Source organism: Macaca fascicularis, chromosome 8 (genome assembly GCF_037993035.2).
Source record: "Macaca fascicularis isolate 582-1 chromosome 8, T2T-MFA8v1.1".
In the NCBI taxonomy this organism is placed as follows: Eukaryota; Metazoa; Chordata; class Mammalia; order Primates; family Cercopithecidae; genus Macaca; species Macaca fascicularis.
Window position 1 is genome coordinate 25,291,648 of NC_088382.1, and position 14,157 is coordinate 25,305,804.

At 56.4% G+C, this 14,157-nt stretch overlaps 1 protein-coding gene across 3 annotated transcripts; it reads right to left on the minus strand.

The window, feature by feature from the left end:
* Positions 1–972: 972 nt before the first annotated feature.
* Positions 973–13,006, minus strand: PHYHIP (phytanoyl-CoA 2-hydroxylase interacting protein). 3 transcript variants are annotated; one of them, XM_005562778.5, is made up of 5 exons: positions 12,741–13,006; positions 9,150–9,334; positions 7,807–7,981; positions 5,497–5,614; positions 973–3,158 (listed from the first exon to the last, which is right to left on the minus strand). In XM_005562778.5, exons 2-5 carry the CDS (start codon positions 9,312–9,314, stop codon positions 2,624–2,626), a joined length of 993 nt encoding a protein of 330 aa, XP_005562835.1. In that variant the 5' UTR covers positions 9,315–9,334; positions 12,741–13,006; the 3' UTR covers positions 973–2,623. The 3 variants fall into 3 exon arrangements, with proteins under 3 accessions (XP_005562835.1, XP_045253956.1, XP_065375049.1); XM_045398021.3 differs by having other exon boundaries at positions 9,150–9,343; XM_065518977.2 differs by lacking the exon at positions 12,741–13,006 and adding an exon at positions 9,459–9,619 and having other exon boundaries at positions 9,150–9,343.
* Between the last annotated feature and the right edge of the window lie 1,151 nt (positions 13,007–14,157).

Genomic DNA, 14,157 nt, shown 5'->3' on the forward strand with positions numbered 1-14,157 from the left:
TCCAAGCTGAAGACTCGGCTCTACATCCTCAGCCCCGCCTCCCACAGTGGACCAGGTGCTCCCTTGGAGCTGATTCCAGGTGGCCTGTCCTGTGGGCATTCCCACCTGAGCTCCTCTGTGGTTTGCAGAACTCACCCACCCCATCACTGGCCCAAAGAGATGGGGTGCTATAGTCTGAATGTTTATGTCCCCCCTAAATCCTAGGTTGACATTTATTTTCTTTTATTTTATTATTTTTGAGATGGAGTCTCACTCTGTCACCCAGGCTGGAGTGCAATGGTGCAGTCTCAGCTCACTGCAACCTCCACCTCCTGGGTTCAAGCAATTCTCCTGCCTCAGGCTCCCGAGTAGCTGGGATTACAGGTGCCCACCACCACGCCCAGCTAATTTTGTATTTTCAGTAGAGATGGGGTTTCACCATATTGGCCAGGCTGGTCTTGAACCCCTGATCTCCTGTGATCCACCTGCCTCAGCCTCCCAAAGTGCTGGGATTACTGGCGTGAGCCACCGCACCCAGCCCTAGGTGGAAATTCTAACTCCAAGGTGATGGTTTTAGGAAGCGGGGCCTTGGAAGTAGCTGAGGTCATGAGGGTGGGGCCACATGAATGGGATTAGTGCCTTTATGAAATGGGCCCAAGATGGCCTGGAGCAGTGGCTCATGCCTATAATCCCAAGCACTTTGGGAGGCCTAGGTGGGAGGATCACTTGAGGCCAGGAGTTTGAGGCCAGCCTGGGCAACAAGGTGAAACCCCCCAACTCTACAAAAAAAAGGAGGGGCAAGAGAGCTTGCTCATCCCTTTCACCCTGTGAGGACACAGTGAAACGAGCCATCTGTGAAGCAGGCCCTCACCAGACACAGCTTCTGCCAGCACCTTGATCTTGACCTCCTGAGTCTCCAGAACTATGAGAAATGAATCTGCGGTTTTTGAGCCACCCAGTCTGTGGTATTGTGTCACAGCAGCTCAAATGGACTGAGACGAGCAGGGCCCTCAGGCCATGGTGGTTTATTGATGCACGTCGCAAGCACAGCACAGGCAGGCGGACCCCAGCCCCGGGGGAACATGAGGGCCAGGGGAGGGCAGCAGGCCACCCCTACAGCAATGCTGTCAGCACAGGGGGAAGGAAAGGGCCTGGGCCATGTTCTCTCCTTCTCCACACCTCTTTCCCCGGGAAGCCTCCAGGCCTCCTGACCCATCCCAGAGAGACAGCTGGCCACACAATTCCCCCTGGCTACAGAGAGGCGACGGTTGTCCACCTGCCCCTCACCGAGGTATGGTCTTGCCGGCCTGCCGCCGCTTCCGTCCTTCGTCATGGAAATCCAGCTGCTCATCCATCATCTCCGTCACCTCTGAGAAAGTCACTGTGAGGCTGCACTCTTCTCCGCCTGATGTCACCTCCGTCATCCCCTAAACAGCCGGCGGCTGCTGTCAGCCCCTCCCACAGGCTCTCTGTTTGCTTTGCTGATTGTAGGGAGTCCACCCTGGTGACCTGTGCGACAGTAGGAATGAGGCAAAAACACAAGGAGGCCCGGGAAGGACGTCACCAAGAACTCCCCGGGGAGGGGCTCCCGGCCAGCAGGGTGGCAGGAGAGCAGACAGAGCCAGTGGGTAGGGGAGAGGTGGAGCAGCAGAGGGTCCACAGTCCAGGTCACGCACGGGCACAGTACAGTCACGGCACCATGGCAGAGCGAGTGAGCAAAGTGCACGGCTGGGCGGGGTGCCGGGGCCCGCGGGACAGCTCGCAGATCTCATGTTCCATGCCAGGCCCCAGCAGAGCATGAGGCGGCCCACTCCCAGCTGAGGAAGGGGCACTTCTGGGTCTCAGGGGTCTCCTCCCCCTCCTCAACCCCAGTGGCTGCTGTCTCAGACCCCCATACTCTAAGCAAGGAGAAGGTATGGTAGGGTATGGGAGGAAGGAACACCCGACAGCCTGACGCCCCCAGTGCCAAGAGAAGAAAGAGAATTCCTTTCTAGAGAGCAGGGGGAGTGTCCCGGTGGGCAGGTGGAGAAGGAGGGACAGCTCTCCCATGCAGGAAGAGGGTTCTTTGGGGCAAGGAGCAGCCAGGGTGTCATGGTGGTGCAGGAGACTATTTATAGAAGGAAGGGATCCGGGCCTGGAGTGGGAAGCCCCAGAGACCCAGCTCAGCAGGGAGGGGGCATTCTGTGGTTGGCCCTGAGTGGGGTGAGTGGGACTAAGAAAGATCGCCCCACAGCTCTCTGCATCTCCTCTGGAGGCAGCCAAGCTACACGTGGGCTTTGGCCCAGAGGGGCTTCCCTGGGAGAGCCCCAGGAGGTGGGCAGGTCTTTGGGACATAGAGACCTGGATGAGGCAAAGAACAGTAGGACAAGGAAACCAGAGGAAAAGGGAAGTTCTCCAGAAATCCAGCTCAGCTGCCAACTATGGAGGAGGAGAAGCCTTTCCATGTCCACCAGGCCGGGGGTGGGCCACACTTACCAAGAGGACCACTGTCTGTTGCCTCCAATGCCAAGGGGCGGGGGGAGGGCAGCTGGGCAGAGTGGAGGGAGCAGGGGGGTAGGAGAGAGAAAGCAAGCTCCCTGAACCTGGGCTACCCACCTCCACCTTCTGCTCCTCTCTCCCTCGCCCCCCAGCTCCCCAGGAGTCCCTAGCGGCCCACGCTGATGTTGCAGGTCTTGCAGCTGGGGTCCTTCTTGGCATCGGCAGTAGACAGGCTCATGAGCTGGTGACCGCTGATCTCCCCCAGGGTGCCCAGGGACAGGTCGACAGGCTCGGTGTAGATGATCTCCAGGATGAGGTCCTGGGCGTGGCGGAAGACCAGCTCCCCGTCCTCCACGCTGCAGGTCAGGAACTTGTTGCAAGCAATGTCCAGGAGGGGCAGGCGGTCGCGGCAGAAGCGGTCCCCCAGGGAGCCTTTGGGCGCCAGCACCAGGATAGCATAGTGGTAGGCCGTGTACATGCAGTAGAAGTCCGCAAAGTAGAGGTTGGTGCTGGGATTGAAGAGGCGCTGAGCTGGGATCTGGAAGCGCCAGCGGCCGTAGGGGGAATCCTGCGGGGGCTGGCCCGTGTTGAACTCCGTGTTGCAACTGAAGAAGACCCCGTGGAGCATACCGCTGGTTGGGGAGCCGTGGCTGCCGCTGTTGTCCTTCAGGTAGGGCTGCAGCATGTTCCCGCAGTGGGTCCTGCCCACCCCAGGGAGACACGCCAAAGGGAAGAGAAGATGCGGCTGGTGAGCCGGGCTGAGGCTTGGCTGCTGCGTGTGGTCGAGGAGGGAGGGAGCCAGCCCAGCTCCCAGCCCTCCCCCAGCCGCCTCCACTAGTTGCAAATAGAACATTCCAGAATGCAAGAGCAGAGAGGGCCCTGGAGAGGGATTCATCCAGCCCACTCCTTCTCAGAGAAGAGATGTGAAGCTGTCACTCCCCAACTTGAAACCCTTTGATGGGGCGTGCGTGAAAAGCATGGCGGCTCATGATCTGATCTCTCTGGTCTCCTCGCCACTCCCCACCTCCTGCCATCACACCTACTTACCCACCCCCTGCACACGCAGTCTCCTGCCTCTGTGCCCCCTGTGCAGGACTCTTCCCTCTGCTGCACTGACCGCCCTCTCCACCTTCCTCCAGCTGGCTTGGCAAACTTCCAATCAGCCTTCAAGCCTCAGCCACGCGTCTGCTCCCCACTAAAACCTTCCAGGAACAGCAGACACCTGCACTTGACAAATATTTGGCTGCCTACTATGTGCAGGACACCCAGTCTTCTAACTGTGTTGCCCAGGCTGAACTCCTGGCCTCCAGTGATCCTCCGGCTTTGGCCTCCCAAAGTGCTAGGATTGCAGGTGTGAGCCACTTCATCGGCCAGGACACTGAACTGTGCTCAACAATTACACGTACCTTTCACATGAAATCTTTCCATACTGTCTCGCTGACTGGATTCTGAGGTTCTCAAAAGGGTGAACTCTGCCTTTATCTTTACATCCTGGCACCAAGTAAGGTGCCTGGCACACATGGGTGCTCCCTGTCTCTCTCATTCTCGCTGATAAAGGAGTCCAAACTGGGCCACTGACTCACTTTCCAGGCTGGAGTGCAGTGGTACAATCACAGCTCACTGCAAGCTCGAACTCCTGGGCTCAAGTGATCCACACCCGGCTAATTCTTTAAATTTTTTGTAGAGATTGGGTTCTCACCATGTTGCTCAGGCTCATCTTGAACTCTTGGGCTCAAGTGATCCCATCTTGGCCTCCCAACATGCTGGGATTACAGGTTTGAGCCACCAAGCAGGCCTTGCTTCTTTAATACAAACCCCAAAGACTCCCAAGGTCCTCACTGCCCTGAGGTTAAAACTGCCCTGACTCTAAGGATAAAGGCAGACAGAGGCCAGGCACAGTGGCTCATGCCTGTAATCCCAGCACCTGGGGAGGCCGAGGTGGGTGGATCACCTGAGGTCAGGAGTTTGAGACCAGCCTGGCCAACATAGTGAAACCCCGCTTCATTAAAAATACAAAAATTAGCCTGCCATGGTGGCGCACACCTGTGGTCCCAGCTACTCAGGAGACTGACGCAGGAGAATCATTTTAACCCAGAAGGCAGAGGTTGCAGTGAGCGGAGATCACGCCACTGCACTCCAGCCTGGGTGACAGCGAGAGACTCCGTCTCAAAAAAAAAAAAAAAAAAAAAGAGGCAGAGCAGCTGCTTGCCCTGGCTGAGCCTCAGAAGGATGTGGTCTTGGAGCACTTTCCAGCAGGCCTGGGGAGGGTGGGTACTCCTGGTCCTGCCTCACTCTTGCCTGATCCTGGCTGTCTTCAGTGACAAGTGACTCCCTGGCTCGAATGAACAAGCTGCTTCCCTCTGGGCCTCGTGCTCCTCTTCTGTAGGCCAAGGGTGTTGGATCAGATCACCAATTTTCGAACACTTTTAGACTGCAGCATCTCTCTCTTTTTTCCCCCAAAAGAAATTATACGTGGAAGGCTCACAGGCAAATAAAATTGAGGCTGCTCTGGTTGGACATCAGGTGTGGGGCCCACCAAGCCTCATCCTCTGGTCCCCCCAACCCCATGGCAGCATTCTAAGGGGTTCACTGACATGTCTCCCTGGAGGGAGCACCCAGTTTGAAAAGCGATGAGCTGGGTGCTTCCTCAAACCTTTTGTGATCAGAACACTCATTTTATGCACTCCCTGCCACCTCCCCTTTGGCCCCAGGGCCTGAATCAGAGAGACCTGTGGTGGTAGACCCCCATGAAAAGAACTGTCCCAGAGCGGGAGCAAACTCAGATCTCATTCTCCCAGGCTCGTTAGTACAACACTCTTGCAGAAGGCCCTGCCCCCAGAGCCCTTGATCTTCCCTGAGCCCAATCCCCAAAGCAGCAGTCTCTTCAGAGCCAGCCTGGTGACGTCAGGGCATGTCAATCCTAGAGGAGGGACTGGCAGCCACGGGGGTGGGGGTGACCTCAGACAGCCAGGACAGGAACAGGAAGGGCTGGGAGGGAGGAGAGGCCTGGCAGGTCCAGCCGGGAGCCCGCACCCATACCTGGCATGCTGGAAGTACTCCTTGTGATGGTTGCGGTAGAAGACGGAGAAGCGGAGCATGCGGCCTGCGATCTGCTCGGCCTTCTCCTGCAGCTGAGCCAGGTGCTCCTTGGCATAATCTGCAAGATCCCAGATGCAGTGGGTGAGCTGAGGGCCAGCTGAGGAGCACAAACACCTCCTGTCCGCACCCCACCCCACCCTGTGCGTGCCGGCCAACCTCTGTCTGTCAGAACAGCAGAGGCGACTAGACAGTCGCAGAACCTTAAACTCAGATGGGAACAGGCCAGCTGGCCTCTGCTGGAAACACAGAGCGCTGCATGCTGTCTGTCCTCATCACCTCTGCAACCACAATGCCAGAGTCTCGGGGCTCTCTGGGTCACAAAAAGGCAGAGGGTCGCCCAGTAATCCCGCCAGGGTGCCCAGGGGCTGTGATCCCAGGCTATCCTCATGTGAAAAGAGGACTCATGGGAAAAAGGAAGACTTGAGAGGGCTTGAGGTCCTTTTGGGAAAACCCCTCAAATCCAGTAGATAGGAGGCTCCCCACACCACCCCCATGGAAGCCAGCTGTAGCCACAGGTGAGGGCTCCTGAGGGGCTAGGGAGAAGCGAGACCAGGCAATGTTTAGGCAGTCCTGGGTCTGGAGCAATGGCTCTCAGCTTGAGCATCTCAGGAGAAACAGGGAAGGCTGGAAACAGGATAGCAACATTGAACCCTGGAGCCCCAGGAAGGCTGCTGCTGGCACATACAGCTCCTTGGTACAAAGGAGGAAGCTGCCCTTCCCTCTTTGTGGATGCATCCCTGGCCAGGGTGCTTGGTTTGGAGAGAGGAGTGTGGACTGGATTGCAGCCAGATCCCCAATTTGAATTAAATGCCCACTGCACATGGAGGTCTCAGGGGAAACCGAGCTTTCCCCTCCAGGAGCAAGAGGCCTCCAGAGCCTGGGGTTCTGCAGCAGAACTAAGAAAAAGCACCATTCAGCCAGCCGCGGTGGTTCACGCCTGTGATCCCAGCACTTTGGGAGGCTGAGGCGGGCGGATCACCTGAGTCGGGAGTTCAAGACCAGCCTGGCCAACATGGTGAAACCCCATCTGTACTAAAAATGCAAAAAAAAGTAGCCAGGCGTGGTGGTGGGCGCCTGTAATCCCAGCTACTCAGGATGCTGAGGCAGGAGAATCGCTTGAATCCGGGAGGCAGAGGTTGCAGTGAGCCAAGATCATGCCACTGCACTCCAGCCAGGAGGCGACAAGAGCGAGACTCCATCTCAAAAAAAAAAAAAAAAGACAGAAGGAGAAAAAAAAAAAAGAAAAAGCACCACTCAAAAGACAACAGCAGCTCAAGGAGACTTGGGGCATAAATCTTGGCAAAGGATGGAGCCAGCAGCCTCAGAGGCCCGGGGCTGAGAATGTTCTGTGCCCCTTCCGTGTGACAGAGAGATCTGGAGCAGCTCTCACCGTGAACACCAAAAGAATGCAATCTTGTGGGGACAGACCCTGAGTCACGAGTGACCAAGCACACATAAGCCCGCTGTTTGTGCTGGAGTCTACAAGTTAAGTTCTGCTAAGAGAGTTTGCAGGGCCGTTGACCAGGGACCATTTCCCCAGGCTACGTGGAGGCTCAGAACAAGCGAAATGTGATTGCTCCACCAAGTGCACATTGACAGATAATTGATTAAGCAAAATGTGGTCTATCCATACAATGAAATACTATCCAGTTTTAAAAAGGAAGTAAATCCTGGTATATTCCAGTCACAAAAAGACAAATCCTGTACAATTGTACTACTGATATGAGATACTTAGAGGACTCATATTCATAGGAACAGAAAGTAGAATGGTAGCCGGCAGAGGGAAACGGGGGGTGGTTGTTTAATGGGTATAGAGTTTTGGTTTTCCAAGAAAAAAAGGTTCTGGAGATTGGCTGCACAACAATGTGAATATACTTAATACCATTGAACTGTACACTTCAAAATGGTCAAGATGGCAAATGTTACATCATGGACCTTTGACCACAGTGTTTACAAAGATGCCTGTGATCTGGTACCAAGCCAGAAAAGTAACTCCCTTTCTTAATGGAAGTGGTCTTGCCAACATGATTAGCAGGGTTCATATCTGCCTCCAGTGAGAGAAGAGAAAGGGTGGCTTTTGGAGGCAGGGAGGGTGTCATGCCTGTGTGCCTTCCCTGTGGCCCAAGCATGCTGCCTGGTGGACAGAAGGCGTTCGTCAGTGTTTGCTCAACTGCCAGGAAGCCCCGCTTTGACCACAACTAAGCCTGACGTGCCAAGCAGCAGGACAGGGGCATGAAAGCAGGGCCTCACCCCCAGTGCAGAACTCCACTGTCTCGCTCCAGCCGGACACCAGGTACTCCCCATCGCTCTGCTTCACTGCCGTCTGCACGGCCACGCTGTACTCCGTGCGGGGGCTCAGGAACCAGTGGCCTCTCACCGTCATGGGCAGCGGCACTGCCTTGGCCACGAGCTTGGTGGGGACATCCTGAGAAATGGGGTACAGACAGAGAGCCGGGCGTCAAACAGGGGTTCATGCCCGATCTGGGCGTCACCCCAGAATCTCCACTCCCCAGATGGCCCTGTTTCTCCTGAGCAGGACCAATCTTGAGGATCCGTTGGCTTCCTATCCTGGCCACCATTTTCCTGGGAAGGCCACACAGACGCTCCCCAGTCTTGGCCCCTCCTCGAACCCCCCTGACACCCTGTTCTCTTGGGAACGGAGGGGAAAAGCCACGAAGTTGAGGGCGGCAAGGCCTTCATTTTTTAAGGAGACTTTGAGAGCTCTGCACACTGCAGTGCCGTCTCCACGGCAACGGCAAATGCTGAGAAGCCAGGGAGGAAGGGAAAATATGCCTTATTCTTTGGGGGGGAGGGTTAAGGGGGTGGTGTTGAACATTCACGTCACCGTGGCAACTGGCCTGCCAAAAGACACCCAGATCGGGAGAGCCGGTTCCAGAGAAAGAGAGCGGGTGAGTAACCCACGCCGGTGCCGTCGGCCTGGGAGCCAGCTGGCCGCCTCACTCCCCCTGCCTCTGCCAACTTGAGAGGATGGGGGGCTTCCTCCCACCCACCCCCACACTGGCTTTTAACCCCAGAAAAGGACACACCCACGGAAGACTCTCTCCTATTCCTTTTCTAAGTCAAGCAAATGGCAGGCCAGCAGGTGAGGGGCCGGAGAGGGAGAACTGAGGCCACAGCAAAAGGGCCCCGCCCAGACCGAGGCCCGCGTGGCCCATCCAGCCAACAGCGAGGCTGTGCCCTGAGCCGGGGCTTTGTCGAGACTTGAGACGTCATCCCCATAGGCGATGCCTGCGGCCCCACCCCACCCGGGCTCTCTGCCCCTGCTTGAAGTCTCAGTCGTGGCGCTGATAACAGCGCTGCCTCTGTGCTAGGCGCTGGGCCAAGCACCACGCAAACATGACTCACTGCATCCTCTCCACGACCCCGCGAGGCTCGGCATTGTTATTCCCTCTTCACCAGGGAAGGAGCTCAGGCTCAGAGAGGTCATGTAACTTTCCCAAAATGACACAGGAAGAAGAGTGTGGATTTTAACCAGGCCTCTGACTCCAAGCCATGACTTCCAGGTGTTCCCTTATCTGGCTTCCTTCAGGAACAGGAGCTGGGAAGGGGCTCCTGGGACACCTTCTACTCACCCGGTGCTTGAACTTGTTGGAATTCTTATTCTCCTTCTTGTTAAGGTCAATGAAGTAATGGGTGACCCTCTCCAGGTCACTGTCCTCCATGGCCCAGGAGATGCGGAAAGAGTCGCAGGTGATGTTGTTGATCTCAATGCTGTGGGGCGTGGACAGCAGCTCCATGCTCCCGTCAGGGTTGTCTCCTGTGGGGACTGAGGAGGAGGAAAAGGGTCAGTATCTCCCTTGCCCCCAGCGAGCTTTCTGGAATGTCCTCTTCCCAATAGCCCTTTTGAGGCGGAACCTCAAGGACCCCTGGAATCCACCTGCCTCATGAATTAGATGGGAAAGACTGCACAGGGGAGGCTGGAGAAGGTTGATAGAGGGTGGAATGGGGTGCCTGCCCGGGGGGCTCTCTGCTGTCCTCGGAGGGGTCTGCAGAGCAGACGGCACCTGACAGGTGGCAGAGGCAGTGGGAACGCTGCAAAGCCGGGCGGGGACAGATTTGCAGCAGATGGAGCCGAGGAGGGAGGGGGCCCTCAGCCAGCAGGCGTGAAAAGAGAAAGGGGTGGGGGTGGAGAGGACGGGTGAGAGGCGGAGGAAACACAGGAAGCACCTGCTGTGGAGCGGAGGTGCGAGGCTTGGGGCAGGTGACAGCCAAGAGCTCACAGGTGCCAGGGCCCTCGGATTCAGGCCTCTCTCCTCGCTGGGGTCAGCAAGGGTTGCCACGGTACATGGCTGGAAGGACAAGTGCCACGTTGGTGCATGTGGACACATTCGTGGTGGGAGGGGCACGCGACACAGCCGGCTTCAAGCTCTTTTTTCCACCCATAACTTTTTTTGACAATCCCTCTTTCTCTTCAGCCAATCTTCTCTTGATTCCTTTCAATCATTACTTTTAACATTAACATCTATTGGGGGCCAACCATGTGCTCATAACTTCACAGACATCTCATGCAAGCTTGGAAGCAGCGACACACTATCGTTATCTCCATTTTACAGATGAGGCAAGTGAGGTCGGGAAGGTACTAACCTGCCCAAGGCCACGCAAGGAGCAAATGATTTGAACTCCCGCTCCCAAGCTCTTGATCATTAAGCTAAGGTGGTGTCCCCTCATATGTGGGGGTGGAGGGGCACATGTGTGGCGTGTGTGCATGCGAGGGTGTCCGTGGTGTTTCCACCCTGTACTTTCCCTCCTTCTATCATTTCCTTTCAAGCAACTGCATTTTCTCTCCCTCCCTGTCTTCCTCCTTTGGTTCTCCCCTTATGTCTGCTGCTTGTCCAGCTATGAGAAGACCTCATCACGGTCACTCTCATGTGTGCTTTAGCTGGGAAGAGCTGACTCTGGCTGTGACTCTGGCCTGGGGCCTAGCTCCGGGATGGGGAAGAGAGAAGGGAAGGGGAGTGACAGCGTCTGGGGGGGGACCGTAGATGGGGGTGGGGCGTTCTCCAGGGGCATTTGGTCTCCTGCTTTCCAATCCCTTCCTCCATCCCAGCTCCCGGCACCCCTCATTTTTCTAAGTGTCACCTCCTTCTCTTCTTTCTCCCTCTTTTTCTCCTCCCCTTGCCCAGGAGCTAGTGGTGAGGGCATCTTGTGCCTGCAAAAGCAGGTACTTTTATTTATAGCTTCCAGAGGATCCAGCCCACACCTTCCTGTCAATTAAGCTTGCTCCAGAGCCTGGCACCTCTGTATTAACCTGTGAGTTGCCTGGATGGCAAGTACAGGGTGAAGGCTAAGGGTGATGGCCCTTACCTGCCCCAGGTGTCACTCAAGTCCTGTTTCATCTTAGCCTCCCACTCCAGAGCCAAAATGCCAGTGGCTTTGTGCATGGGGAATCCTACGGTAAATAAGCATGGGGGTGCTACCAGGCCCACCCCAAAATCAAACAGATGGGATTGGGTGTCTGGAAGCAACCCTACCATAATAAACCAGTCTGTAATTCACGGGGACAGGTGTGGAACAGTGAGGAGTTACCACCTCTTGGGATCCTGGTGAGAAGCTCTCAGGGAGACACACATGTGCCTCACACACACACACACACAAGCACCCACGCACACGAACACAGACACACTCCTACCCAAGAGGCCCTGAGTGGCACCCACCTACACGCTCGGAAGCAGCCCACACTCGTCCCATGACCAGGCACCTATTCCTGCCTCTCCTTGGAGTCCTAGGAATAGGGGCAGCTGTGTGTGGTGGTAGGGGTCTCCAGGACCTGGGTGTCTTCTTGTGCCTTCCTCCCTACAGTTCTGGGAAAGCTGAGATGACATCCCCACCCTAACTTGGGAGGGCGGCAGTGAGTGAGCTGGGGTGGACAGAGGGGTGGGTGTGAACCCAAGTTCTCTACACCCAGAAGACTGGGGAAGGGCAGGGTGTGAGGGACAGGTTGAGGCAACACCCGAGAAACACCCACACTCCTGTGTGGATCCACCCCAAGACAGGCATGTACACACCCACACACAGACAGGCACGCATGCACATACATACATGTGCCAAGAGTGCCCACCCACCCGCATCCCACACTTCCACGGACGTCCTCACTCCCACTCACCCATCTACACACTCAGGTGCCTCCCGCCACCTTCTACATTCTAAGAATGCCCCGCAGTTTTCCCTCTTCAAGCTGTCACCTCCATGCACACCCAGACATGTTCATGTCCATAGGCTCACGCACACACGTCCACGCACACCTCCTCACAAGCCATATTTGGGGAAAAGAGGACGCCACAGGCACCAACATGCGTGCGTGCCACCTCCACAAGAAGGCACGCAACCCACACGCCTGCCTGCACACACATGTGTGTTCATACACACAGCAGCCCCCGCCCGAAGTCTGGTATTCTCTCTCGAATCATCGCCAGGCTCAAAGACAGACTTTGAAAATGTGTTTGCCTCTGGCCACACTCTGCCAGCCCTGAGCTTTCGTGCCAACAGGTTTGTGCACCTACGTGGCTCTGCCCACAGACAATGGTTTCTGCCCCCTCTTCTCTTTACCCACCCCGTCCTGCTCTGGGTCTCACCTCCCCACATAGAAAGCCCCTGTCTGCATACACTCCCACACACATGACAAGGGACATGGTTACCCCTAAATATACTGCCTCATAGTGTCCCCACCCACGCACACCCACAGGCTACTCGGATAAGTCCCCCCAACACACGTACCTCACATGTGCCAGAAAGATATGTTTCTAGACATGCCTCACACCATTCAAAACCCACACATGAGCATGATTGCAGGCAGACGGACCTATCTGCGCCAGCAAGCCTCCAGCCAACTCGCAAGCGCGCACACACACATGCCGCTCACACCGGTGCCCCTTCCCCATGTCCATTCAGAACAGCCGCCCTGCCACAGGGAATGCTTCCCCCACCCTGCTGTCCCTGTTGGCATCGCTGACTGCAGCAGAATGGTCACGGGGTGACTAACTGTGGTGCCCCAGAGACTGGATTCAGCCATTAACCACTTTGCCAAAGGCCTGGGGGAGAGGGGACAAGGTCGTCAGGCCTGGCAGTCCAGGTGGACACCCCGGGTGGTGGCAGGACCCTAGCGCCCCCAGCTCCTGGCTATTCAGGATCAACAGCAGCATGTTCCAGGGAGGAAGGGTACTCACCTGGCTCCACTGGGCTCTGCAGAGGAAAAGCTGGCAGGGAGGACAGGGACAGACCTCTGTGTGGATGAGATCCCAGGCAGGGGACAGCAGCCGGACGCCTGGGTCACAGGCAGTGGTGTGCCCTCGCTCCTCTCCCGGCTGCCAAGGAGGCTGCTTCCATGCCCCGCAGCCAGCTCCTGTCTGGCTGTGCAGCGTGCGTCGCTGCTGCCCCTGGTGAGACGATGTTCCCAGCTGAGCAGCGCAAGAAGAGAGGCAAGAGCGAAATCAAAGCAGCGTGGAGGAGAGAGAGGCAGAGAAGGGAGAAGGAACGAGAGAGCCAGACCGAATCTGGCTCCACCAATGGGATCAGTGGCTGCGCAGCGTCAGGTGATAATAAGCAGGCTTGGTCCCTGTTCGCCGGGCTGGTGGGAGGGGGAAAGGGCAGAGGGTCTCCCAGGGAGCTACACAGATGTCCTCAGGGACAGCAACATACGCTGCCTTTCCCCCATTCTTCCAGGACAAGCTGCCCTCAGAAGTCCCTCCAACACACCCCCTACTTGGAAATCTCTGACTTGAATGCAGCCCCCAAACTTTAGGATGCTGGGAGAGGGGTGGAGCTTAGCCCAGGGCTTGGGCCCCAAAGCAAAGACTCTGATTGGGGGAAGGGGAGGGAGGCTAGAGAGGGGAAAGGTCCAGATGGAGGGTGTGAACCCAGGGTCACTGTCTTCAGTCCGGAGCCTCTCCTTGGGGCCTTTTGGTGAACTGTGGTTCCATTTTCTTACCAGTTCTAGTGAGAGATGGCAGACCTGCAGCTCAGGGATCCCTGTGGGTCTGGCGAGAACCCTCTGGCAGCTTGGGTGTCCGCAGGAAAAGGGGCTGGGAGAGAGGCTGTGGCACAGTGCAGGGTGCACAAGGGCAAGAAAGTGGGGGTGGGAGAACACACCAAGCTCTGAGTGTCCTCAGCCCACCCCACTCTCTGAGCACAAAGGAAGCCGGCCCTGGGCATCTTGGGGAGAGAATGTAATGTCTTTCAAGGCAGCAGGAGGCTGTTCTGCCATCAAGAAGCAGACTCAGTGGAGGCCATCAGGAAGAACACCCAAGGAAATGTGAGTCCAGCAACAAGCAGGGACAAAGGGTTGCACAGCAGCGAAAAGCACAGGCTTATAGTCAGATGGATGTGCTGAGAATCCCTGCTCTACCGCTGCCCAACTAGGTGACCTTGGACAAGCCACTCAACCTCTCTTCATCTGTCAAATGGGATCACACAGGTTTATTGTCATCATGGAATGAAATAATTAGGTAAATCGTCCAGCCCTGGGCCTGGCACATCAGAAGTGCCAGTCACCTGTCAAAACTGTTCTCATTCCCATGATATCAACAGCATCTGCCTGCAAGGAGGCCACAGTCTTCTAGGGGAGAGAAGATGGCCATTTAGAGG

What these genes read in the sequence shown, in the direction of transcription:
- PHYHIP (XM_005562778.5), bottom strand. Translation starts at nt 9,314, where the DNA reads ATGGAGCTGCTGTCCACGCCCCACAGCATTGAGATCAACAACATCACC. An exon ending in CCAACAAGTTCAAGCACCGG is followed by an intron (nt 7,982 to 9,149) that starts GTGAGTAGAAGG and finishes CCCATTTCTCAG; the next exon opens with GATGTCCCCACCAAGCTCGT. An exon ending in AGTGGAGTTCTGCACTGGGG is followed by an intron (nt 5,615 to 7,806) that starts GTGAGGCCCTGC and finishes GGGATCTTGCAG; the next exon opens with ATTATGCCAAGGAGCACCTG.